This window comes from Schistocerca serialis, chromosome 1, assembly GCF_023864345.2.
Source record: "Schistocerca serialis cubense isolate TAMUIC-IGC-003099 chromosome 1, iqSchSeri2.2, whole genome shotgun sequence".
Lineage (NCBI taxonomy): Eukaryota > Metazoa > Arthropoda > Insecta > Orthoptera > Acrididae > Schistocerca > Schistocerca serialis.
The window spans coordinates 767111824-767136825 of NC_064638.1; the positions used below are offsets into that span (position 1 = coordinate 767111824).

The 25002-nt window shown below is 40.2% G+C and overlaps 1 protein-coding gene across 1 annotated transcript in view; it reads right to left on the bottom strand.

Annotated features, from left to right (window-relative positions):
- The window catches only part of LOC126482402 (thioredoxin domain-containing protein 5 homolog), a 121757-nt gene that overhangs the window by 32982 nt on the left and 63773 nt on the right, over positions 1-25002 (bottom strand). The window contains exon 5 of the mRNA XM_050106525.1: positions 9392-9547. Coding sequence (XP_049962482.1) covers positions 9392-9547 — 156 coding nt within the window. The remainder of the gene's footprint in view (positions 1-9391; positions 9548-25002) is intronic.

Below are 25002 nucleotides of genomic sequence, written 5' to 3' on the forward strand. Positions count from 1 at the left end.
TCCTTTTTTCCACCTGAGGTAAGTCTTTCCGCTCCCGGGATTGGAATGGCTCCTTACCCTCTCCCTTAAAACCCAATTTCTTCCGTCTTTCCCTCTTTCCTGATGAAGCAACCTTGGGTTGTGAAAGCTTGAAATTTATGTGTGTGTTTGTGCGTTTTTTATTGTGTCTATCTACCAGCACTTTCTCGTTTGGTAAGTCACAGCATCTTTATATATAGACACATTATTTACTTATAATCTTTATTAGTCGTGTGAGCAAATAAGTCATTCACATATTTTTCATTCAAGATTTTTTATCTTCGATTTTGAGTATGGTTCCATATTTCTATCATATTTGTAAGGATCCCTTTTTCAAGGTTCTGCAAAATGACGAGGTTTCCATTGGAATTGTTGGGATGTGCTTTGAAAACACATACATGACACATAATTACCAAACAATTGCGGATAACACACATCTAAGAACAACAGACTTGAAAATGTGTCTATGGACATAAATGATATTACATGATGGTTAAATTTGAATTTCAACACACACCCTCAATTTTTTGACAGACAGTTGTAAATTAAAAAATCGAGTCTTAAGTATGTAGCTCTAGGACTGAAATCCAAGCCCTTCAACACATTTCTCATGCACTGGTGCAGGAAGAGCCTTCATTAGTACATCTGCCGTCACATTTTCTGTTGGCTAATATTCAAGTTTCAGCAGATACTTTTATAGAGCTTGACATATGAAGGGATGTTTTATATGAATGTGCTTTGTCTTTTAGTTAAAAAAAAATGGGTTATGTGCTAACTTTTCAGCTGACTGTCACTCAACACAATGATGTATGACAGTTTCCCTAACCCCTGCTCCTACATGAATGTAGACTGGTGAATTGCTTCTTTTGCTACTTTCATGAGGCTTATGTACTCAGCTTCAGCTGATGACTGAGCAACAGGTCTCTGCTTGCATGATCATCATAAACTGCTGGTCTATATAAGATGAAGTTGGGGCCTGTATACGATTTCCATCAGCATCAGAATTCCCCCAGTCAGCATCTGTGAAACTGAAGACTCCTCTCTTATCCTTGGTGTAGGTCAGTTTGTGTCTACAGCTGTTTTCAGTTATTGAAGGATTTGCTTAGCCACTTGCCAGTGAATAAAATTAAGGATGTTATTGTACTGGCTTAGCTTACTGACTGCATAGCATGTCGAGCCAAGCACCAATGGCAATGTACATCAATGCTCCAATCTTTTCTCTGAAAGAATAATGAGAGCCACCTTCTGTATTTGTAGCTTTTGAATACAACTTGCTTCCAAATACCAATGGCGTCTGAATTGGTGTAGGACTTCTCTGATACAGTCACTTTTACTTGATGTAATTTTGTCAACAGACTGATTTACCTTGATACCCAGATAGCACCTTATGGCAGCAATATCCTCAACATCAAATCTCGCAGATAACTAATCCTTGATTTGTTTTTTCCTTTCTCAGTCTGCTGAAGTAATTATGTCATCTACATAAATGAGTAGGAAGACTGGACGATTCCCTACATTTTCTACGGACACACATGATCTCATTTTTGGGGCGTTGCAATCCAACTGATATTAGGGTTGCATTCAACTTGCCACTCTACTGCCAACCAGCTTGGTGCATCCTATAAATGGCCTTTATAAGTTCCCATGCTTTATCACTGGGTTTCATTGTTGGGGGCGTGTCACTTGCCTTCTTGATCACATAGTTATATTTTCCACATTTTTCATTTTTTTGTGAAAATACAACCGGTGAATCCAGCTGTCCAGTGGATTTTTCTGTGCCAGTTCCACCACTGAGAAATGCAGTCACGAGTAAACTAAATGATTCGATTCTGGCAAATGGAGAAATTGTTTCCACAAAGTCAACTCTAGGCCATTGATTGAATATTTATGCAACTATTCTTGCTTTTGTTCTCAGCAAAAATCCAACACTTTTGTATTTATTCCTCAAAAACAGTCCTACAATCAATTACCCTTTCATTTGTTGGTCTCTCCACAATGTCACAGGTATCATTTTTCACTAGTGACTATTTCATCATATATGGCTTCACATCACTCAATGAGCTCTACTATGTAATGCATCATTGACACTGAAATTTGTTGCATCTGCAATGAAGTTAATGTCGTGAACTGAAACGTCTGGTGCGTACACCTGACACATACTGTTTCTTTATTTTATTTATCTTTACTCATCCAATGATCATCTCAGTATGATGTAAGATTTGTTAAGGAATCAATGGGTCAAAGTATACAACACACAACATACATAACATGCTTTATGAGGATACGGCAGGTGGTCAGCCCTGGCCTTGATTAAGGAAACATCCCGGAATTTGTCTTAGTGATACAGGAAAAACCACATAAGGTTGGCCAAACTCCACTCTCCCTCATATGAGGTCAGTGTGTTAATAGCTGCATTGTCTTATTTGGTACATTCACATTGCAAAATGTCCCTTGATTTACACACAGTTTGTTGCAGGTAACTTGTAATACATAACACAGCTGTATTCATCATTGCTGCACACATTTCCATTTCTTTCGCAAAGTTTATTTTCTTGAGGAGTTGTGACAGCTGAAGAACTATTATCTATATGACATAACACATCACTGTTGAGGATGAATTCTTTGCCTGTGATGACTGGAAGAATTGCAGATTATTCAACGATGGCTCTGATTCAATGTTTGTATCATCACTGTAATCTCCTCCTACAGAATTCATGATGATGGCCACTCTATGGTGATGATCTGGTCCACATTAAGTTTGTTTGGGCTCAATCCTGTCATGATCAAGGCACCTCACATCTCCTGACACTGTAGTGCTTAGAGAATTTCCGTGTAAATTCTAGAACCACTCGGCCTTCTACCATTTTGAACACACGATATTTTAAACACAAGTGTGAGAGAGCCTATCTACTGTGTGTCGCCTGTCTGTGTGTGCAAGTCTGAAGCCTGTAGTAAGAAGACTGTAGACATGGTGGTCTTAACAGCACTGAAAAGTGTTTGCCGGTTGCGTCATGCAAGTTTAATGAAATAACACAGCAGACTCACGGAACTTCTGTGTTATTCCATGCTGTTTTATAATTTTGATTATTATAGTGAAAAAAAAAAAACTGTTGGAATATTGTTAATTTATGTTTGTCTTTGACTCGGAGAGGATAAGATGTGTATTCAGATTCAGGATGAGAATGAGCTCGGTTTTTAAGCCAACTTTCTCTTACGTGTAAATAAATTTTGTTTCTAACCTTTGGATATGCAAGGAGACTTACTTGACAGTGTTTGTTTATGTGGAGAATGAGATTTGTAACAGTTTGATGTTTAAATATACATCGTTAAATGAAACAAAAGAAACTGCGTATGTCTGCTTATTTTTAAAGTAGAAAGAGTCTTGAGAGATTCCTGTTCCTAGCAATTATACTCCAGAGAAGAAGAGAAAAGGAGGTTGCAGCAGTTGACTGACAAACTCAAGTAAGTCATATCGTTAAAGAAGTGGGAGTTTACACACATACTTCACCACTTTAATTCGTCCTAAGCGTTAGAACTTGGCGACCTGTGTGAAAGGACAGAAGAAAACAGGAATTCTGAGAAAAAAATGAGATAAGAAGATATTGTGTGTTGCCATAGCAACCGAGTATAACAAGGCAAGAGAACCATTATGAGAAACTGGACTAAGACTAAAAATCAAATGGGGAAAATTAGTAAATGCAACAAAAGGGAAGACATAAGAAAGTCATAACGTCAAAAGAAAAGAGAGAAGATCTCAACTTATTAGACTAAGAACAAATACGCCACGAGCAATTTGACTAAGAATATCCAGTGTGGGGAGTAGACTGCTCTCACACACATCACTAGGCCGCAGACATGGAAGAAAACATCCGACACCGCCGGCACCAGTTGCTGTTCATTGGTGCTGACCTGCTTCCACATCCGCTCACCAATGTTGGTGCGGAAACCTACATCCGATGCCACCGGCACCAGTTGCTGCTCACTGGTGCTGATTCCACATCCGCTTGCTGATGGAGCCTAAACCCTACACTGGGTGAGCATAAAACAGTACTTTATTTTTCGAGTGTAAAGTTGGATAAACTGTTGAGTGAGTTGTATTAGTGTAGTTGTTATACTTAGAGTGAAGTTTTTGAATGCTTTCTAGATCTAAAGCTCCTAAGAATATGGATAACATACGGCAAATGGAAGAAACTCAAGAAACTATGGCTATGAGAGTCAGTAGAGAAATGCCAGACTGAACCGAGTTATTAAATTTAATTAAAGCACAAAGTGCAGCTTCAAATGCTCAAATGGCTTCTTTACGAAAGGAACTAAGTGCTCACAGTACAACTTTAAATGATAAATCAGATGCTCAGAGTACAATTTTAAATGCTAAATTGGACGTTCAGAATGAAACTTTAGAATTGTTAAGTGCCAAGGTAGATTTGAAGATTGAATTTGACACTTTAAATACTAAAGTAGAGAACTTTAAGATAGATTTAAAGAATGAATTGACTAATTCCCTGCACATTCACTGACCTTAGTAGTAAACAAAGATAATTTCCATGAGTTATCAAAAAAAGTTAGAGTTTGAGATTGAGGGCAGATGCAATAATGTAGAATCAGAAATCAATGAAAAATTAGGATCTTTCGAAAATGTGTGCAATGTTAAATTTAATGCTGTAAAGAAGGGACTGAGTACTTTAAAAGAAAGTGTAGATAAGCAGTGTGTGTTAATGCCTGTCATTCAACTGCAAATTACAGGTGTAAGTACACGAGTGGATAATGTAGAAAGAAGCTTTAAAGAGAAAATAGCAAACTCTGATATAAATGTAAGTAGTTTGGAAGAACAAGTCGAAGAAATTATAGAAAGAAGAGTTACCGAGAGAATAACACCTGGAACGTATCACCTACTGTTTCTTCAGAACTTTCAGATACCTGAAAGGTTACAGATGACTTGTGGAAAGAATTCAAACTTATCCAGGACAAAGTGTAAAAGCTGACAACTTCACCTAATGTTGTATTAACTAGTGAAGTAGTCACCGATTTGCAATGGGGAGCAAATTCAGGATTATTGAGACAATTCCCTGTATTCAAGCCCGATGGAGATGTGCACCCGACACATTGCTTGAAAAGGTTTAATGAAGCTTTGCCAAAATACTGGAAAGACTCTAAAAGGATTGAATTTACAATGGGTTACCTTCTAGGAGAAGCCTACGAGTGGGGCACAGTAAATATTGAGAACTTTTCCTCTTTGATAGATTTTCAAAAGAAATTTAAGGAGAAGTATTGATCCGCAAGTGCCCAGGAGAAGTTAATATCAGGTTTGTGGGACCCAAAATATTACAATAACACTTGGGGTACCATGAGTAAATATTCTGACTGGCATCTAACACGTGCGAAGTATTTAGATAAGCTGATGGAGGAAGAAGGGTTGGTTCTAATTTTAATTAGACGATTACCCATCAATGCAAGAAAAGACATCTTGTGTAGTGGCTGGAAAATGGTTGAAGAATTGTTATCCTTCGTCGTCGCCCTAGACGCCCTAAGTAAAGACCGTAATGAAACTTTACATCAAGGGGAAAATTCGAATTAGAAAAGAAGTATGGAAATAATTTCAAAAAGCATGAAGTCAACAAAGCGAAAATACACCAGTATAATAAGCAGAACTGCAATGACTATTATCAAAAGAATAATTCACCTTCGACTCTTGGTCCAGTAACTTGGCAGGAATTTGTACCAAGTAATTCTGGAATCCAGAATGGTCGTGTAATATCTCGATTAGGTAACCAAACAGTAGTTACTAATAATGAGGAAAACATGGTGCGATCTGGATCCAGGGCCAGGGCCCAGGTCACAGAGATACACTAGGAGGCCTGGTTCATGATAAATATGTTAATTTCACGCACAAAAGACCTACAAAAGAATGGCTACTACTACTACAAGGGCACAACTTAGTTATCAGTAATCCACAACCAATAATAGCAAGGACCGTGAAGACTGCTGAAGTTAACATATTTATAGACTCAGAGAGTGAAGTATCACTCATATCTAGCACATTCTTTAATTAACTACAGACTAAACAATACTTACCGCTGTTACCAGTAACTGGAGTTTACAAAGTTGGTATAACAGGAACAAAAAGTAAAGTTGTGAAACAAGAAACTCAAGAGAACTGTAGCTTTTGAAATATTTTATTATGTCAAACACTGTTAATAGTAGAGAATATAAACAGAAATGTACTGAATGATTTAGATTGGCTATTAGAATTTAAAGTTATTTTAAATTTTGAGGAAAATCTTGTACGTTTTGGAAAAGGAGACAATAGATACTGGATAACACTTGTGACAGACAGCTACATTGATATACAAACAACTATCAATGTCTGCTATTAACAGCTACAGCACAATTGTCACCAGAGGTCGATAGTGTACATCATGTATCACAATGAGCTGACATACAAGACAAAGTAAATGACTCTATAATATTAACCAGTGAACAAAAACAAGATTTATATAAAATTCTAATGGAATATGAAGTATTATTTTCCGATCATCCACGTAATATCAGCAACTATGTATGTAAGTTTAAAATCAAAGATGACTCTCCATTCTTCTGTAAGCTGTATCCAATACTGGTAAGTTTGAAAGAAGCAGTTAGGGAGAAAATCAACAAAATGATTGATAACAATATAATACAATGAAGTTCCAGCGTCATGAATAGCCCTTTGGTCATGGTGAAAAAAGCTACAGGTGGGGTTGATTAGTGTTAGACATGTGGACATTGAATAAGCATATAGACGCAGAAAGAGACAGACCCATTAGCACGATGGACCTGACTGCGGGATATTGGCAAATTAGGTTGCATCCAGAATCAAAAAAGTATACAGCATTCTTATTTGATGGTAAATCATATCATGTCAATGTATGGCCTGCCTTTTGGACTTAATACTTCTGTATCCGTATTTATGTGTGCGCTGAATGAAGCGTTTGGGAGAGATTTATTGAAAGATTTAATAATATATGTAGATGATATCCTCATAATATCAGCTTCTTGGGAAGAACATTATCTAACTTTGAGTAAGACTCTTAAAAGATTTAAAGAGAAAGGTATTACAGTGAAGCTATCTACATCATATTTTGCATGTCAAGAGCTTAAGTTTTTAGGTCATATTGTAGGGGTACAGGGAATTAGACCAGACCGTGAACACATCAAGGCAATTAAACATTTTGCACATCCTAGAAATGTAAGACAGTTGAAGGGATTTTTCGGAATGGCCAGATACTATCGACGGTACATAAGAGGTCAAGAACTGAATGATCCAAAAATTTTACATTTATTAAGGAAGGGTGTGCCGTGGAATTGGAATCATGGGGCAAATGACGTGTTTGAAAACATCAAAAGGGCGCTTGTTGAATCACCCATATTACATCATCTGGTTATGGGCAAACCGTTTAAAATTTCGGAATACGGTATTGCTGCAGAACTTTTTCAAAGAGAGTGGGATCTAAACAATGTAGCACACCGAACCATAGCTTTTGCTAGCCGTAGTCTAACTAAGCATGAATTAAATTATATAGAACTATTGGCAATTGTATGGAGTATTCAGAAATTTCAAACACTAATATGGGGATCAGAAATCCATGTTTGTACTGATCATTAAGCTCTATCCTTTCTAAGGAGTAGTCATCTGTTGCACAGTAGGTTAATGTGATGGATGCTGTTCCTACAGCAATATGATATTACGATACAATATGTAAAAGGTTCCGAGAATATTGTATCGGATGCTCAGCTGCTCCCAGCCAGTGACAATGCGTGACATCTCAGTAAACATATCATTTCATCTACTGAGACAAAAATGGGATTTTTCCTTTCTTTTAGTAATAATTCCCTGGCACATTTAAAATTCCCTGAGTTCGAGAACTTATGGCAACCTGGGTACCATGAATTTCTCCTTAAATTAACAATACTTGAGTATAATTATGTGCAGTGATGTATGAAATATATGTCTGTCTTATAATTCAAAAACTTCCTCACACCAGTTTTGATAATATTCGTACATAATAATAATAATAATAATAATAACAATAACAAAAATGAAGAAAAGGGAACTTCCCAGTGTTGGAAGGGCATTGTGATGCATGTCAGGCTTACTTCACTTTGCCATAACATGTATTATAAAAATTATTACACATGCAATTTGCAGTGCCATTTGTGACGCTATTGTGCATACAAAGAGATACACCACCATGCCTTCCAAAAGAGTGCTGTTTCTACTGTGTAACACAGTGCTTAACTCATTTTAGTCAAAATCTGACTTATACCATTATGCCAGAAACTGTGTGTGTGTGTGTGTGTGTGTGTGTGTGTGTGTGTGTGTGTGTGTGTGTGTGAGAGTTTACAGTTTTGTCATTGTCAATTGCCACATTAACATTTATGCAAGCCCTGTAAATATTTACGCTTTTCATTGCGCATGAAAATTACTTCTGTGCAATAAAAACTCTACATATCTCCTGTAAATTAAATATTTGCTACTAGAAAGGTCATACGTCTGTACACCCTTACAAAACTGACTAATTAAAGAGAACAAGCATGTCACATGAACCCTACTACTGACATTCTCAATCAGAATCAGTTTTTACAACACAAATTGTTTGTACAAGTAACACCCAATGTCTCGTTGCTGGGTATGTTAATATTCATAGGTCAGATAATTTTGATCTCCCATTCCAACCCTTGGGATGGAAAATGCTTCTCCAACAAACACCCAGCCTCTACTATCCACTTCATCTCTATCTCTTTACCTCTCCATATTTTTCAGCAGCCTTACCACCTTTTCTTTCTATGTGATATTCCTTCCTCTCACTCCAAAACTTAATCATTTTTTCTCTTCCTCCAAAATTTTGACTCTTCATCACCAACCCCCCACCCCCCAAAAAAAAAAAAAAGCTTTCTCAATCCTTCTGTATTGTTTTATATTTCTGCCCTACAATTCATTTTGAGTTTATATGTTCATTTTGATGAATTGGTGACAGTGTTGGTACCTGTTTTTGTTAACATTTTTTATACCTTTCTTCAACTTACACGTTTCCTAATTCAATTTTGGTTAACTCCAACATCTTCTTACCTTAGTGTTACCTCTTACTTCTAATCTTTCACTTTCTTCTATGAAGAAACTGCATTAAAAATCTGAAAGCTAGAGACCCATATATATTTTTCTGTTTCTATAAATATCAGACTTTATATAATTGCTCTTTTATCAGCTGCTGGCGCATAATGGTGATTTGCCTTATATGTTGAAATAGGTCATTGTTTTCAAAATGAGGAAAATGGTTTAACTTATGAAAAACTAAAATGCACACTACTAATATTTACTAATAACATCAGAACCTACCTTCTTTCCATCCTCAATCCATAGTAAGGTTGGATACCCTTTGATCTCAAAATCATTGCACACAGATCTATGGGCTGTACAGTCAATTTTCGAAATTACAACAGATGTGTCATGTTCCAAAGACTTGGCAAGTTCCTCCCACGTCGGAGCTAATTTCTGGGTAAAAATGAAACCATATAGTTCACAGTTATACTAGCATTTTTTTAAAAATTTGAAACAACATTAACTTATTTTTGGGCTGCACCCAATAGTAAAATAATTGGCATCACAAATGTTCACGTTGTGGTATTATGATAATTTTTAACAACAAAAGGCAAAATGGAGTGTTTTACAAGATGTCGAGATTTTGTGACCACATTTCTCTAGTATTAAAGCGTTCTCCCCTGAACACTTTTGTGCTTCCACAGTTATAGTTATGGAATAAATAGAGCATGTCCTCAAAGAAATATATGAAGAAAAGATATAAGTAACAGCCACATACTAAGTAGCTAAATTACATAATACTTTCAGGTCCAACACGTTAACTCAAAACATAAAAAGATATGTCACAAAATGGGTTAAAAAAAATAAAATATTTGGTTGGTATATACTACACTGAAGTATGGAAAGTATATTTCGACAAAGAGATTTTTGTGTGGCAAATTAGATAAAAAATAAATGTACTTTGACTCATCTCTTAGAAATTTATTATCACTGCAATAACACATTACAGGTAATGTCATTAAAGAATTAGCAATACACATTGCAAGTAAAACTAGAAATTAGTAATTAGTATCAAAAGCAAACCACGAGTTGCATGACAAATATGTAGGGACACAATCTATACCAACTAGTAACCAAATTACTCTCAATCATCAAATATGCGTTTTCATACAAATGTAAATGGAAATTTGGACACTGTAAATCATAACTGCTGCAGTTGCTTTATGGCAATTATATGTCAAAAACAACAGAATCATACAAATAAGTGTGCATTACAATCAGAGTGTGCATTTTATATGCCAGATGAATACGTGAAAGTGTTAAGTATAAATTAAAATAAAATAAATGGTTTTGTGGCTAAGCAGGTATGAGTGAAACTACAAATAAAAAGTTGTCTGATTCAGATGTTGGCCAGCCTCAGCAATTTTGCTGTTGCTTATATCCCCAGGAATGGAACATTCTGTTGCAGCACCACTATGAACAGAAAGCTGCCTTTAAAGCAGGAGTATTCAGGGTACCAAAAGGCTGACACTAACTGTTTACAGAAGAATACAAACATTGGTAGAAGCTGATCTCTGGAAAGATCAGTTTGGGTTCCATATAAGTGCAGGAACATACGAGGCAGTGCTGACGCTTAAGATTAGTTGAAAGGTAAACCTGCATTTACAATTTTAGAGAAAGCTTTTGATAATATTGAGTGAATCACACTCTGAAATTCTGAAGGTAATAGGGACAAAATATAGACAACTAAAGATTATCTACGGCCTGCTGAGAAAAAAAAACTATAGTTTTAAGGGTGTAATGACACATCAGGGAAGCAATGGTTGAGCAGCGAGTGGGACAGGATTGCGGCATGTTCCAGTATTATTCAATCTGATTCAATCTGTATGTACATTGAGCAAGTAGTAAAGGAGACAAAGGATTAATTTGGTAGAAAAATTCTGACAGAATTATAATGTTATCAGTAAACCACAGTGATAAACAACTTGCAAGAGCAGTTGAACAGAATGGCTAGTGATTTGAAAGAAGGTTACAAAATGAATATCAAGAAAACTGAAACAACACTATTGGAATGCACTCTAATTATATCGAACAATTCTGAAGGAATTAGATCACGAATTGAGACACTAAAAGCAATAGACAAGTTTTGCTATTTGGGCAGCAAAACAACTGACAAAACAAACATCAAATACAAAGTTAAGTGTTAGGAAGTATTTTCTGAAGATATTTATCTGGAATGTTGCCCTATGTGGAAGTGAAACACACGTGATAAACGGTTTAGAAAAGAAGATAATGTAAGCTTTTGAAATAAGGTGTTGCATACAAATGTCGAAGTTTAGATGGGATAAGCAATATGTGGTGCTGAATAAAATCGGGGGAAGGGGGAGGGATTTGTAGCACAACTTGACTTAAAAAAAAAAAAAATTAAAAAAAATAAAATAAATAAATGAGGGACTGGTTGATAGGAAATATCCTACAGCAGCTGATCCAGTTCAAGTGCTCATCTGTGGGCAGCTGCAGATACACAAGCACGGGTGGCCAAACAGCTGATGTGTGGGCAGTCAGGCAACTGGGTCATATCATAGACAAATGTATTGCAACAGTTGAGTGCATGTGGGCGAGGGTGGCCAAGTAACTTGCACATGTGCATAGACATAATACAGGCATCAGGGGCTATACTAGCTGCATCTGCCTGAAGACGAGCTAAAAAGTGCCCGCAGACTATGGGGCAACATTGGAGAAGCTAGTCCTAAGGCATCATAGAATCATCAATTTGATAATTGAAGAAAGTGTGGATGGTAAAAACTGAATAAAGGGAGGTCAAGTCTTGAATACACAGGTTCAAATGGATGAAAGGTGGTGTAGTATAGTGTAACATACAACTCTGTTAAAGTGATGTGTTGCATAAGGTATTTAGGATTTACGAATTACAAGTGTCGATTACTGAAATGCTTTTATTTAATGTCACTTGAAGCTGGACATGCATGCTGAACTTTGAATTTTTTCTGTATGCACATGCTGACTGGATGGTAAGGGAGACTGTGTTGCTACTAGATGGGGCAACAGTGGCTTGCATTTGCCCATACTTGCTGCTCTTCATGTTTCCTCCAAGCCTCAGAGTTGCACCAGCCTTCACAGAATATAATGTCCATGACATTGCACAAGAAAGTCACAGAAAAAAAAAAGAGGATGAGATTAGGGCTGCTATGTATTTTAACTGGGTTCATTGCAAATGATGTTGAAATGTACTTGTCAAGCAGATTGAGATCAGTTTGAAGGATTTCCTGTGTGGAAAAAGCTGTTATGTTATATGTGGTTTCTAAGAAGAAAATTCTTTCATTTACTAGTGTGCAGACCTCTTGTCAGGTTTTTAGTGCATGTCAAAAGGAGAAGCAAAACAATATGCGGCACACACAGTATAACTCAATGCCGATTTGGAGAGGATGGGAGGGCGGACGGGGAGGAGGTGCGAGTGAGAGTGAGAGTGAAAGAGAGAGAGAGAGAGAGAGAGAGAGAGAGAGAGAGAGAGAGAGAGATTTTATTCTTTTTATAAATTTCTTTTCTAAGTTTACACACGGACAACGAAAAGAAGGCATTTTGGCATTAGCAGTCTACCCGACTACTAACATACTGCACTACTCCACAAAACACATCACAGAGATAATCTAGGAAACATTTCAGTAGTTACAAAGAGATGAAGAGGCTCACACAGCGTAAACTAGCACAAACAGCTGAATCAAACCAGTCATCGGACTGAAGACCCCAACAATGTAACATTCAAGGTACAGTAGGAGCACTGTGAGAATTACCTTTGTTTGCAGGTTGCACTAGATATTTGATGTGGATCACGCAACTTTTATTGGGAATGATTAATATGCCAATGATTTCGCCAACTGTTGTACAGGCTGGAAGTACAAGTCAAGAATGGAGATGAAAAAGCAAAATTTCTACTAGGTAAGTCCCTCGCCGATATACACTGCAACACTGCACAGATGAGACATATCATCATAGACTAACAGTAAATTTTGAAGATCCTTGTGTGTCAAACAGTTGTGTCAGCATTCTTCTCTAAGTTTTGAATTAGTAATATACTTTTTGTGGAACTATACAATGACTGCCTAAAACCAAAAAGGATTGCAAAATGTTACAAAACTCCATTAAGAAGTCTGAAGTTGGGTCCCTAGAAGATTTTAAGTATTATATCCCTATATGGCTTATTACTGCAAGGATTGGTTTAGGAACATCGTTGTATGTTCTATTTCAGGGATGCAGAGAGTTTTAGGGCCTTAACTGGTGCAAATTTTCCTTGATAACACTAGTGCTCTGCTTACAGGGGGACCACATACCAATCTGCAAAGGTGTCCCATACAGCTCTCAATAATTATTGAGAAAATCGATTTTGTAGTTTTCTGAATGTCTTTAATACCCTAAGGCATTGTCACTTTTTTGACAGACAGCATGACCCTGTGGTAGAATACTTAACTGCAGGGAAGGGGCCTGGGTTCGATCTTGGGCGAGACATTCCTATGCAAAGGTGCATGATCTACAAGCACTTCTGTGAAACGCAAACTGCATGAAGATGGAAAAAAGTTGGTAGCGCTCAAGACTGGTAATTCTGTATCACAAGTTCACAACTCATTTAAGTCATTTTTTTCTTATTTGTGTTCATTTTAAATACCTATGTCATTTACATACAAAATTAGTCAAATACATGCTTATTAACAAGTATCTGTCATTTCTGCGAAAAAATGGGTCTTCTTATTTCTAATTACTTACTGCTAACAAAAATCCAGTTTTCATTGCAAATATTTTTTAATTGCCACAGACAAGTCTGACCTCAGCAGCCAGAGAGAGTCGTCGTGTGTGTGTGTGTGTGTGTGTGTGTGTGTGTGTGTGTTTCTGAAGAAGACCTTTTGGCTCAAAGCTTTCTTGTTTAGAAGTCTTTTATTGTGTCTGTCTATGACTTGTCAACTCCTGTGTATGGCGAATAGCTATCTATCTTTTTGACAATATAGTAATTATTCCATCCTGAATTTTCCAGTGTTTGAGATTGTTAGTAAAGGTTTTTTAAATTAGAAAAGAATAACATTATTTTTCCATCTTTATGACTCACGCTTTACGGAAATGCTCACAGAATGTGCATCGATTTTGCTTTACAATAGTAGAAATGTTCAGAAAATTTCAAAAATCGATTGATCCAAATGCCTTTTGGTCTCTCATTAGTACGAAATTTAGCCTGAAAGATTCAGTTGGAACAAATGGTCAACACTGCAGGCACCTCCGGCCATATTTGTGCACCTCCAGAGTACCAAAGCATTGTACTTTGGTGTCTAAGATTTGGTTTCTGGGGTACTCAACTGCGGGGTCATCAGTGCCCGTACAAAGTCCCAATTTTTACACAGTCCACTTTTTACACATTACAATCTAGCCACTGTCATGAATGATGATGATGAAGACAACACAAACACCCAGTCCCCAACATGACCTGAAATTGAACCCGGGACCCCGTGATATGGAGCCACTAGACCACAAGGGATAATAGGGCTATCAAATGCATTACACCAAAGGTTACCCACAGGAGATGACTTGTGTCCCAAATTTTTTGGGATATATGCACTGAAACCCATATGCACATTTATGGATGAGCATAAGCAGGTGACTTGCTGGTAGAACAGAAGGCAAGTACAGATATTGGTTGAATGCAGCAGCTGTACTGAATAGACAATTAACGGTCAGTATCTGTTAACAACACAACATAAATGCTACCAAAGAATAAATATAGATATGGTTCCCCTTATTCTTAGGCAGGCAAATGTACATATCATTGGGTTCATCTACACAAAAAAATAATCACCGAGCAGCACATTATCAATGCAGCCAAAGTGATGCATAAGGTAATAGTAACAGGAGTGCTACCAACAGAATACAACTGCTGACAATCAGAACCTATGACAATGTCTTATTTATAGCAGTCACCAAGCTTCACAGGCAGTGCTTAAATGCATCATCTCTGCCATGCTCAGTATCATACAGAGGGCTGAATGGTTAACTCACAATGCTTACTGAAACATGTGGATCCACCACAGTACTCACTGTCCTACTTTTTAGATTAATTTCCAATAGACACTGCCTCAACTATATCTTGATACTAGAAAATAACTCAAGAAGAGCAAGATATAGGTATTGCCTAAACAAATTTGCACAAAATTCCAGCTGAGGCACTGGTATGTGAAACATGGCAAAGCGACTGGAACTAGTCTGATAGTAGTTGGTTTGTCTATAAAATATTCACAAACATCTAGTACAGATTGAAGTTGCAACAAGTCTCATCCATTATCTTGGTCAATGAGTCAAAAATCCAAGACTGACAGTCAGAAGTAAGTCAAAGCCAAATGGTTCATTCTCCCAGATCAAACTGTATTCTGCTGTCCATTCTACAATCCACACTGATCAGAGACAATACAAAAATATTGATTAAACATAGTAGTTATAAAGACCCAGGTTTGTGGGAAATGGTGAATAGCATGATAGATGCCATTTGCTATTAACTGTACAGCAAATATTTCTGTAGGAATCAGGCAAGTTTGCAAAATAGGTTCCGAGCATGCAACACATACAGTGCAAGTGATAATGAAAGTGAAAGTTTGAGTGATGATGTAATTAGTAAAATGTTACTTGCAGCAACGCTGGAAGACTCAACAAATGGCAGTAGTGTGTCACCTTCTCCTGCATCACCAATTTCATCATGACCACTGCTAAGCCAATGGCCCGATCCGCTGCGTTGTCAACAGCCACTGGCAGCACAGCAGATGGCACCTGAATGCTAGGCAGTGGATCGCAAAACAATATTTTTAACTTGTTTTGACAATCTGTTGACTTGGAAAACACAAGTGGTGATGAGGGTGAAATATCCTAAGAAATTATTGTTTTCAGTGGAAACTGTGGGAATTACAGCAATTGGTAGTATATACAGACAGCATCAAATGATGTTTGTACTAACAAATGATACAGCCAATGCTATTAACACAAGGAGCAGATTCCAGCTAGCATGTGAGCTCATCTGATGTCACTCATGCTTACTTCCTCCTCTTGTTTTAATTTCATTTAGCAGTTAATTTGGTATTATCAATTCTCATTTTGTTTTCCTTGTTCCTTAGTAGTCTTAAAGTACCGTTAATTGTAAACTGGTTGATTAATGAAACAACTGCGATAGTGTAAACTTTTGAAAAAGTATACATAGTACAACCCTTTTAAAAAATACAATAATTTGTTTGATAATATAGTAATACACAAATAAAAAATTACATACATAAAGATATAAATAAATAAATACTTATGGATGCATTCACCTTTACAGTGATTTGCATACGTGAGAAGTTCGCAGCTATATTGTAGAGCAGAGTCCACATTCACCTATAGGGAGCTCCAAACCCAAGTCAGATCAGAGAAAGGCCTACAAAAGCACTGCTGAGTTCAGAGCCTTACCTAAATGAATGCTTGAAAGTAACAGTCTTTGGAATGAGAATTACTTTTTTTTAAGAAGCGATGCACATGGGAGATAACGCTAATGACAATTTTAGTTGGGCTCTTACAAATGCAGTGAACTGACACTACAAATCATTTGTCTATTCCTGAAACATGGAAGTTGCAGCTATGCTAACTTTAAAATCTTATTCCCTCTGCTGAACTTATTGTCAACGTTTTTTCAGATCACTTCTGCAGGAATGACACTGAATGAGATAAAGGTAACAAAGAAAACTCTACAGCAACCTTTCAAAACTACTAAAAAATGCAAGGAACACACAACACTGTCAAAGTCCAAAATATAATGAACTCTTACTTTGCCTGTGAAGGGGGCAACAAACTAAAGGAAACGCTACCTAAAATGCAAGGCGAAAAAAAAAAACTCAATAATATATCAGAGTTGGTAGGTAAACATAATCTGACAATGGAAACTCCAGGTTGGAATATCAACAACATTAGGAAAAGGATAGATTGCTACTCACTGTAAGGATGACCTGTTGAGTTGCAACAGACACAGCAAAAAGATTATTACACACTTTATCTTTCAGCCAAAGCCTTCCCCTGTAAAGAAAACACTTACACATTTACACAAGCAAGCACTCCTCATGCACATATGACCATACCACCATCAGCTCTGACCACAAACTACTTCTCTCATGACCACAGTTTGGCACAGACCATTCATCCTGCTGCACCGCTCGTTGGTAGTTGTACCATTATAAATGAATGCAGCAGAGATGGTATACGACATGGCCACTTTCACGGTTGGCCCAGCCATTGAGGGGGTAAAACAAGCCTGTGACAGGACTGCAATAGGAAATGCTGGGTGTGTAAATTGTGCAGATCTTGCACTTGGGTCTTCCACAGGGATATGTTCTCTGTGACAAGGGGTTGAGATTGGGAGTGGTATAGGGATGGCCTGGTATGTTGCGGAGGTAGAGTTGGTGACAGCACACGAAATTAGGAGGGGTGGGAAGGACCTTGAGTAGGATATCCCTCATTTCAGGGCATGATGATAGATAATCAAAGCCCTTACAAAGGATGAAGTTCATTTGTTCCAGTCTGGGATGGTACTGGATGACAAAGGGAAGGGGGCACTCTTTTCTGGCAGATCTTGGGCGTGATGGGAGCGTTGGGAATGTGTACGGAAATGGTGTGAAAAATTGTGCACGGACTAGAAAGTGGGGATAATGGTTGGTTGGTTTAAAAGAGGGGAGAAGGGACGAAACTGCTTTGTCAACGGTCCCTTGTTCTGAATAAAATAATGCCACAAGGGTGAGAATAAAACAAACGAGACTGACAACACAATACAGAGAGAAAGGAAAAACCACAAGAACGACAGATGGGCAACAAATACTTGAATGGATAAAAGGAGAGAAGAAAACCACAGAAACGCAAGAAACAGGTAGAAGAGATTAAAACGACAAAACAGATTACCATGGCTGGCTGAACATGAGAATAAAAAGAAGCCAACCACTCTGCAACACATTAAAACCTCCACACTAAAAGCACTAGGGTGGACGACACAGAGGGACAGGATATGCGCTACAACTTAGATCAAATGAGAAAAACCACCCTCATGAATAAAACGTAAAAGTAAATCAGCCAATGAGGCACTGTCAGATAAAATTAGTGCCCTGCGACGAAATCTTTGGTTACTGGACTCGTAACCAAAGATTTCGTCGCAGGGCAGTCAAAGTGGGACAATGCACCAGAATATGGGCCACTGTTAACCGGGCGCCACATCAACACTGAGGCAGGTCTTCATGGTGTAGGAGGTAACCATGGGTTACCCCAGTGTGGCCAATGCGGAGCTGGCAGAGAACCACAGAATCCCTGCGAGAGGCCCGCACGAGTACTGCCACACATTCGTAGTCCCCTTAATGGCACACAGTTTGTTGTGCATACGGAGACTATGCCATTCCATCACCCAAAGCCGAAAAACCAGGCGGCGTAAAAACGAACGCAGGTCAGTTATCAGAATGCTGATCTCCATAAGTAGTTTCCATGTAGCCTGTTTGCCCAGCCTGTCAGCAAGTTCGTTGCCTGGGATTCCGATGTGTCCTGGGGTCTACACAAACACCAGTGAATGACCAGATCGTTCCAGTGCAGATTGACTCCTGGATGGTCACAACCAAAGGATGACGAGGGTAGCAAAGGTCAATAGATTTTAGGCTGCTCAAGGAGTCAGTATACAGAAGAAATGACTCTCCAGGGCATGAACGCATATGCTCAAGAGCATGAGATATAGCACCCAGCACTGCAGTGAAAACACGGCAGCCATCACGCAAGGAATGCCACTCAATATGTCCTCCATGGGCATACGCGAAACCGACGTGACCATCAGCCATCGAGATGTCAGTATAACCCACTTCATGGCCTCAGTACATGTCAAGAGTCATTGAGAGGAAGTGACAGAGGAGAGCCGCAGGGTGAACTGAGTCCTTTGGGCCATGTGAAAGGTCTAGGCAAAGACATGGCCTAGATGTACACCATGGAGGTGTACGTGAATGGACCCTGAGTATAGATGGTAAAGGTAAGGCCTCCAGTTCAAATAGAAGGGAACGGACGTGAACTACAAAATTGTAAGCCCTGACCTGGGCCACCGATGCGGGAGGTGAACCACCATGGGTGGGGAAAAGGAGATGATAATTCAGATGCGCAGGGGAACTACGAACGTGTGCAACATAACTGGCGAAGAGTTGTGCACGCCTGACCTGCAATGGAGGGACTCCAGCCTCTGCCAGGGCGCTGGTCACCGGACTAGTCATAAGAGCTCCTGTCGCTAGTCGACCACCACAGTGGTGCACTGGGTCAAGTAAATGCAATGCTGAGGGCGCCATCGAACCATAAACCAGACTTCCATAGTCAAGGCAGGATTAAACAAGGGCTCTGTAGAGCTGCAGCAGCATAGAGCGATCTGCACCCCAGTTGATGTTGTTCAGGCAGCAGAGGGAATTGAGGTGCTGCCAGCACCTCAATCAGGTGTCGAAAACCAGCCCTAAAAATCGATGTGTCTCCACTACAGTGAGGGGATTGTCAGCAAGGTGAAGTTCTGGTTCCGCACGAACGGTACGATGCTGAAGAAGTGCATAACACATGACACTGTGGCTGAAAACTCAAAGCTGTGGGCAACAGCCCATGACTGCGCCTTGTGGATGGATCCCAGTAGGTACCGCTCAGCAACACCAGTACTGGTGTAGCAGTACGAAATGCACAAATCGTCTGCATACAGAGAGGGTGAGACAGACAGGCCTACAGCTGCTGCTAGACCATTAATGGCCACTAAAAATAGAGACACATTCAATACAGAGCCCTGTGGGACCCCATTCTTCTGGATATCGGAGAAACTATGGGAGGCACCAACTTGGACACGGAAAGTATGAAGCAACACTAAATTCTGGATAAAAATCGGGAGTGGGCCTCTGAGACCCCACTCACATCATGTGGCAAGGATATGATGTCGCCAGGTGGTGTCATACGTTTTTCGTAAATCAAAAAAGACGGCAAGAAGGTGTTGGCGCCTGGAAAAGGCTGTTCGGATAGCAGATTCGAGGGACACAAGATTATCAGTCGTAGAGTGAGCGAGGCAGAAACTGCCCTGGCATGGAGTCAGTAGGCCACGTGACTCCAGGACGCAACCCAACTGCTGACACACTATACGTTCCAGTAGCTTACAAAGAATGTTGGTGAGGCTGATGGGCTAATAGCTGTCCACATCAAGCAGGTTTTTTCAGGGTTTGAGCACTGGTATGATGGTGCTCTCCTGCCAGTGCAATGGAGAGACACCATCACACCAGATCTGGTTGAAGATCATGAGGAGATGTTGCTTGTACTCAGATGAGAGATGTTTAATCATCTGACTGTGGATCTGATCTGGCCCAGGAGCTCTGTGGGGCAATGTGAAAGGCAATGAGGAGCTCCCACTCTGTAAATAGAGTGTTGTAGGGTTCACTGTGGCGTATAGTGGACGAGAGGATTTTCCCCTGCATTCACTACTTGAGAGTGCAAAAGGCTGGGGGGTAATTCTCCAATGCAGAGGCACAAGCACAGTGCTTGGCAAAGTGCTCGGCAATCACGCTTGCATCAGTAGATAACACGCCATTTATGTAAACACCGGGAAAACTCGTTGGGGTCTGGTACCAGAAAACTCATTTGATTTTTGCCCAGACTTGGGAAGGTGACATGGCACCCAATTGTCGAGACGTATCTCTTCCAACACTCCTGTTTCCGTCGTTTTATAAACTGGCGAAAGCGGGCATGGAGCCGTTTAAAGGCTATGAGGTGCTCCAGGGAAGGGTGCCGCTTATGTCGCTGCAGAGCTCATTGACACTCCTTAATTGCCTCAGTGACTTCCAGCAACCACCAAGAGACTGTCTTTCGCCGCGGACACCCTAAAGAATGAGGGATTGTGTTTTCTTCTGCAGAAACAATCATTGTAGTTACCTGCTCAACCATCACATCGATGTTACCATATGGGGGAGATTCAACGGTGACAGCAGAGGTGAAGGCTTCCCAGTCGGCCTTGTTTAAAGCCCATCTGGGCAGGTGTCCGTCGGCCTGACACTGGGCCAATGACAGGAAGATGGGGAAATGGTGTGGGGGCACCTGTATTTAAGAGGCAGAGGTCAAGTTGTGACAGTAAATTTTGACATCTCTGCCTCGGCCAGTAATCATGGTGCCACCTCACAAGGGGTTATGATTGTTAAAATCTCCCAAAAGTAGGAAAGGTTTAGGGAGCTGATCAACCAGTGCAGCCAATGCATTCAGGGGTACTGCACCATCTGCAGGAAGATACATGTTGCAGACAGTTATTTCCTGCATCATCCTTATCCTGACAGCCACAGCTTCAAGAGGGTTTGAGGGGCAGAGATTCACTACATACTGAGTTCAGGACACAGAGACCACCTGACACTCTATTAGAGTCACTATGGTTCTTGTAATGTCCCCTATAGCCGTGGAGGGCAGGGGTCTGCATTTCCAGGAACCAAGTTTCTTGTAGGGCAATGCAGAAAGCAGGTGTAAAGCTTAACAGTTGCCATAGCTCAGCCAGGTGGTGAAAAAACTGCCGCAATTCCACTGCTGGATGACGTTATCGCGATGCTGGGAAGGCATGAGGCGCAAAAGGAGGCAGGTTATGTCTCAGGGTCACCTGCTGCCACCGATAGAGTATTTGTAGCCATTTCTATGGTGAATGAGGCAGTGAGATCCAGGTCTGTAGGGACACTAAGATCTCCACTGCATCCTCAGATGCAGAATTGATAGGGAGTGGTGGTGTTGGGGCCACCTGAGGGTCCTGTTTCTTAGCAGACTTCTTAGTTTGCTTGCTCTCTCGCTTCTCTTTACAAGCTTTCTGGGAAAATTTCTCCAAAGCAGCTTCAGGCATGGAGGAAGACCATAAAGCTCTTCAATCAGCAGTTTTTGGCTCCTTGAGCCACTGGCGAGTGCCCGCCATGGCATTAGCAGAGACCTTGGGATAGAGGGCTCCAAGTAACCCCTTCCACGTGAGAGGACCCGGCGGAGGATGTTGCTTCTCCAGCAGTGAGAAGGGACCAATGTCCCCTGCATTTTGCATTTGGGGGAGGGGCTTGCTCCCGAAATAGGTGCTTTGGGAGCCACAGAGGAAGATTTGCCCCTTACTATCAAGGGGGCAGATGTATTCTGGTGGCTCAGAGGGACCACTGTTCGTGGTACAGATTGAGGAACCATTGTCACTTGGGATGGCGATGGTGATGGTGATGTAGCTGCAGCATATGTCGGCAGCAACAAAATGGGGTGTAATCTTTGAAATTTATGTTTAGCCTCTGTGTAAGTCATCCGGTCCAGGGTCTTGTATTCCATGATTTTCTGCTCCTTTTGGTGTACTGGGCAGTCTGGCAAGCACGGGGAGTGGTGCTCTCCACAGTTGGTGCAAGTGGGAGGAGGCGCACATGGAGTGTCTGGGTGCAGTGGACATCCGCAGTCTCGACATGTGGCACTGGAAGTGCAGCAGGAAGACGTGCCCGAACTTCCAGCACTTAAAGGACCGCATAGGGGGAGGGACATATGATTTAAGGTCACAGCGGAAAAACCATCACCTTGATCTTTCAGGCAATGAATCACCCTCAAAGCCCAAGATGAAGGCACTGGTAGCAACCTTGTTGTCTTTGGCTCCCCTGTAAACGCGCCAGATGAAACGAAAACCCCGACATTCTAAAGTGGTGTGGAGCTCATTGTCAGACTGCAAGAGCAGATTGCGATGGAAAATGATCCCCTGGACCATGTTGAGGCTTTTGTGGGGAGTGACGGAAACACGAATATCACCCAGCTCGTCACAGGCGAGTAACGCTCGGGATCGGGCTGGGGATGCTGTCTGAATCAAGACCGCGCCGTTTCGCATCTTGGACAGCACTGTCACTTCTCCAAACTTATCCTCAAGGTGTTCAACGCAAAATAGAGGCTTCGTAGTTAGAAAGGAGTCCCCATCAGTTCGTCCTTAGACTAAAAATCGAGGCGAATATAGCTCTCTCCATTCTGTAGCCCTACTTTCCTCCCGTGGTGTAGCGAGGGAGGGAAACAATTTAGGGCAGGGGCGGGCAGCAATCCTGCACGTGTGTAGTGCACTTGCACGCATGGAGTTAGCAGCTGTTCTGTGTGCACACAGGGGCAAGCTGGCCACCCGCTTCTCTCCTCTCCCCACCATACTGTCTCCTTCCTCTGTAATGCGTTTGGTTTCCCAGCTTGCTTTAATGAATGAAGGATTAAGGTTAGTAGGAGTGCTTGAAAGAAATCATGATTTGAAAGAGTACCTATTAGCTACGGTACGTTTTATTTAATTATCACAAGTGGAGTTTACAATACATATAATGTCTGGAACAAAATTTCTGCATACAGACAAACGCAAACAGTTACGTAAATTTTCATCGCTGATGTTTGCTCTTAACTGAGACTTATTGATTTTCATAGCAAATAAAAAGCTCTCACAAACTTATGTCGAGCCAAACACTGACATTATCTTCGCGGCTTCACAATGGAGATGAGGAAACTTGCTGTGGAAAGTTGTGATAAAAGTCTATTACGTGTCTTGCCAAAAGGAACTTGTCTCTCAGACGAGAATTACACTGTAGATCTATTAATTCCATTTGCAAATTGGGATGAATATCATCTACAGAAACAGCAAATGTTCTCGAGACCCATTCAAAAGCTTGGTATAAATATGATATACCCCCAAATCGCTTGAGGAATTCCTCTTTTATTGCTCTAAGTACTTAAACATGTTCTTTGCAATTCTGTTCTCGCACAGTAGACAGAGTAGGGAAATGCACTGTGTTCCCTGACGAGAGCTGTCATTCCCACAGCTTGAGGTTGCTAGTGAAAGCTTGCACCTTTGTAGCCATTTCACAAATTAGCTGATTTTCTCCTTGCAAACTTGGGTTCAATGCATTCATGTGTCCAGTAATGTCCACTAAAAATGCAAGGTCGGCAACCCACTCTGGGTCTTTTAACTTTGTGTTGTACCTTCCTTTGTCCTTTAAAAACTGATTTATTGGTATTCTTAGCTCAAAAAATCTTTTGAGTACATTACCATGGCTAAGCCAGGGGACTTCATTGTGGTATGGTATGTCACCGTACTCTTTCCAAATTTCAGCTAAATATATGTGAAACTGTCTATGTGTAAGCCCGTTGGATCTCAAATAATTAACAGCCTGAATAATCACTTGCATGACATCCTCCAGTTTTGCTGCTTTTGCACTGAGTACTTCTTGGTGCAAAATACAGTGGATGCTGTACAATGATTCTTCTGTACGCTGTAGCTTTTTTATTAGTAATCCAACAAATCCCGTTTGTTCCCCTTTCATTGCAGGTGCTCCGTCTGTTGTCATTGACACCAAACATTCCCAGTTTAAGCCAGCTGAATCAACAGCTTCTTCAATGGCTTTTAAGATGTCCGCGCCGGTAGTCGTGCTTTTTAAAGATATCATATCTAAAAAATCCTCTGTTATGTGTAGAGCAGTGACCACGCCGTGGACATAAATCACTAATTGCACGGTGTGTGAAATATCTGTGGACTCATCAAGTGCGATGGAAAATGCAATAAACTCCTGCACTGCACTCCTTCATTGACGGTAAACATCACCTGTTCATGGTACTTACACGACGACTCACACTCCACCGAGAATGAATGATAGCTCGAAACTGATTTGCATTCAGTGGGAAAAATAAATCAGCAGCGTCATTGATGCACTCCTTTATAAAAAAAAAAGCGATAAAAATTCAAAACAGTGCTCCATAAAATGTTAAATCAGTTAGATGAGAGACATGACAAAAGAATGTCGCAGGTATCTCGTGACAGCAGCAACTTACGTCACATTCATCTAGTATCTTCTTAAGCTCAGTCAGTTTCC